Genomic DNA, 1,991 nt, shown 5'->3' with positions numbered 1-1,991 from the left:
TAATGTATGCGTGATGTCACGGGGGTGATAGGCAAGTTGCTAATGCGGTGGAATTGCTAAGGTTACACGAGGAGCAGATGGGTGGTGATGCCCGCGTGTATCTTATGGCTGTAGTTCCGGGGTCCTGTTCCAGAACCCGTATCCGTATACCAGGTAAGTAGGGAGTTTGACACTCGTAAGACCCTGTCAATGCCCCACTTTTGGGAACTGCCAAGGCCTGGCAAGATCCGGCACTGTCTTAAGTCCGCCCGCCAGGAGCTCCACTGTCAGGGTCTGACGAGTGTCGTAGAACATGGCGATGCCGGTTTCTCGGTCAATCTCGAACGAGAATTGAAATCTTCGAAATACTAGCGCCCCCAACAAAGATATCGCCGCAGCATCCTAGTGTCGCCAAGGTGGCATCGTCCGCTGATGGCGGCCGAACCTAACCGACATCGAGCGCCGATGCACCGCCTTCCAAGGTGGAAACGAGGTGACTCTTGCATAGATCCGCTACAACTTGCTCAGCTCGCTTGTTGAGCGGTATCAGAGAGAACAAGGCAAGAGGGTAAGGCATGGAGAATGAACGACCACGAGGCACAGCGCAAACACGTCAGGTCATCAAGACGCAAGAAATCTCAGGTATTTCCGTCGGGATCACTCGAGCCCCAGAGCAAGCGGGGAGGGTGACAAGTTAGGCTGCCTCTTCCGAGCTTCCAATCGAGGCCCAGCCACTACCGCATATGTGCTGAGCCAACGGGTATGCAGATGGCTGGCGCCAGGTTCCGAGGGGTGCAAAATATCCTGTTTCTGGATGAAATCAATCCAGGACCAGGGATGAGACGCGCGCGCGGTGAGTGGCGCCGAGGGGTGTTGGCTGGTCCTAGGAGTCCGTGTACAATGGCCCCATGGTTTGTTCGGTAGCGCCTGACTTAAAGCCAAGTGTCAACCCAAAAAGTCGAATTTTAACATCAAAACAGCCACTTTTTTCTTACAAGTGGGATTGGAATAAAACGTCCGTTTAGAGTTTCACTAGATGCTCTATATTCTTACGTTTACCTAGCTTTTCTCAGTGTCGAGAGGGATCTTTTTGAATGTGGGACTAGGACCCCTGTCGGGAGTTCTGCGCCAGCATTGGCGCTACGTTACATTTCTACCGGCTTGGCAGCGTGACTACTAGATAGCCAGCGGTTGGATAAGGTTGAACACCCACACGGGACACTCCACCGTTCCTCACAACCACACTCCCTTTACACCTTTCACCAGTTAGCCAAACCCCGCACCATAGCAGACTCTATCCAAGGCGATAGTTTGCAAAAGGCAGATCTTGCCCTAGAGGTACTACTCAACAACCCAAAGCGGCTTCAGCGTAAGCGAGAGCAATTCAGCGACTCTCCGCCGTCGTACCGATCTCAGTTTTCGGGCCCCATGACGCGATCCAAAGCCCCAACGGTCCCAACGAGGCGCAACAACGGCGATATGAGCGGAAATTTCGGCTAAGAATGGAGCACAGCGCCTCGCTTCCTTACTACCAGTTCATAGCTCAGTATTACAAAGAGCTAGAACGGCTATTCGAAGCGGATCGAAACCGGATTTACAAATACCCACCTAGCTTGGACAGCATTTACAAACACGCACATTTCAACATCAAGATGCGCTGGATTGAACAGGGCATTTAGAAAGATGAGTGGAATAAACAGTCTAGGCCTAGTAGGCAATGGAAGCACGAGGAACCGCTAAAGCCCGAATCCAATATGGATTGGGAAAGCATGCTTCCTACAGGACTCTTTGGAGCCGAGGTACAGCGGAAACAACCAGCCAAGAGTGGTGCGGAGGTTCTAGGAGAGCGACGGGATCGCGAGGCGTCACGCCCCTATTATTATTCCTACCCCGCTATGCCTATCTAACAGGCTCCTCGGACCCGCTCCAGCTATGTACAAAGGAAAAACCGTACCGTATAGGCCGGGTAAAAACCTCTGTCGGACAAGTCTAGGAAATCCAATCTGACGAAT

The 1,991-nt window shown here is 52.3% G+C and overlaps 2 protein-coding genes across 2 annotated transcripts; both read left to right on the top strand.

Moving 5' to 3' along the window:
• Positions 1 to 291: 291 nt before the first annotated feature.
• N656DRAFT_849794 (uncharacterized protein) lies at positions 292 to 1,960 on the top strand. The gene is made up of 2 exons (XM_064819367.1): positions 292 to 832; positions 1,250 to 1,960. Exons 1-2 carry the CDS (start codon positions 742 to 744, stop codon positions 1,477 to 1,479), a joined length of 321 nt encoding a protein of 106 aa, XP_064664555.1. The 5' UTR covers positions 292 to 741; the 3' UTR covers positions 1,480 to 1,960.
• Positions 1,214 to 1,960, top strand: N656DRAFT_785811 (uncharacterized protein). The gene has a single exon (XM_064816461.1). It carries the CDS (start codon positions 1,482 to 1,484, stop codon positions 1,656 to 1,658), a length of 177 nt encoding a protein of 58 aa, XP_064664554.1. The 5' UTR covers positions 1,214 to 1,481; the 3' UTR covers positions 1,659 to 1,960.
• Positions 1,961 to 1,991: the final 31 nt, after the last annotated feature.

Source organism: Canariomyces notabilis (genome assembly GCF_033297395.1).
Source record: "Canariomyces notabilis strain CBS 508.74 unplaced genomic scaffold N656scaffold_60, whole genome shotgun sequence".
NCBI lineage: Eukaryota > Fungi > Ascomycota > Sordariomycetes > Sordariales > Chaetomiaceae > Canariomyces > Canariomyces notabilis.
Note: the sequence above shows the minus strand (reverse complement) of the source record. Positions and strands in the feature narration are given on the sequence as shown.

Bases quoted from the DNA above. Each gene is read 5' to 3' on its own strand.
- N656DRAFT_849794 (XM_064819367.1), top strand. From the start codon at position 742: ATGCAGATGGCTGGCGCCAGGTTCCGAGGGGTGCAAAATATCCTGTTT. The intron at 833-1,249 runs GTGAGTGGCGCC...TTCACCAGTTAG, and splicing joins AGGGATGAGACGCGCGCGCG to CCAAACCCCGCACCATAGCA.
- N656DRAFT_785811 (XM_064816461.1), top strand. From the start codon at position 1,482: ATGGAGCACAGCGCCTCGCTTCCTTACTACCAGTTCATAGCTCAGTAT.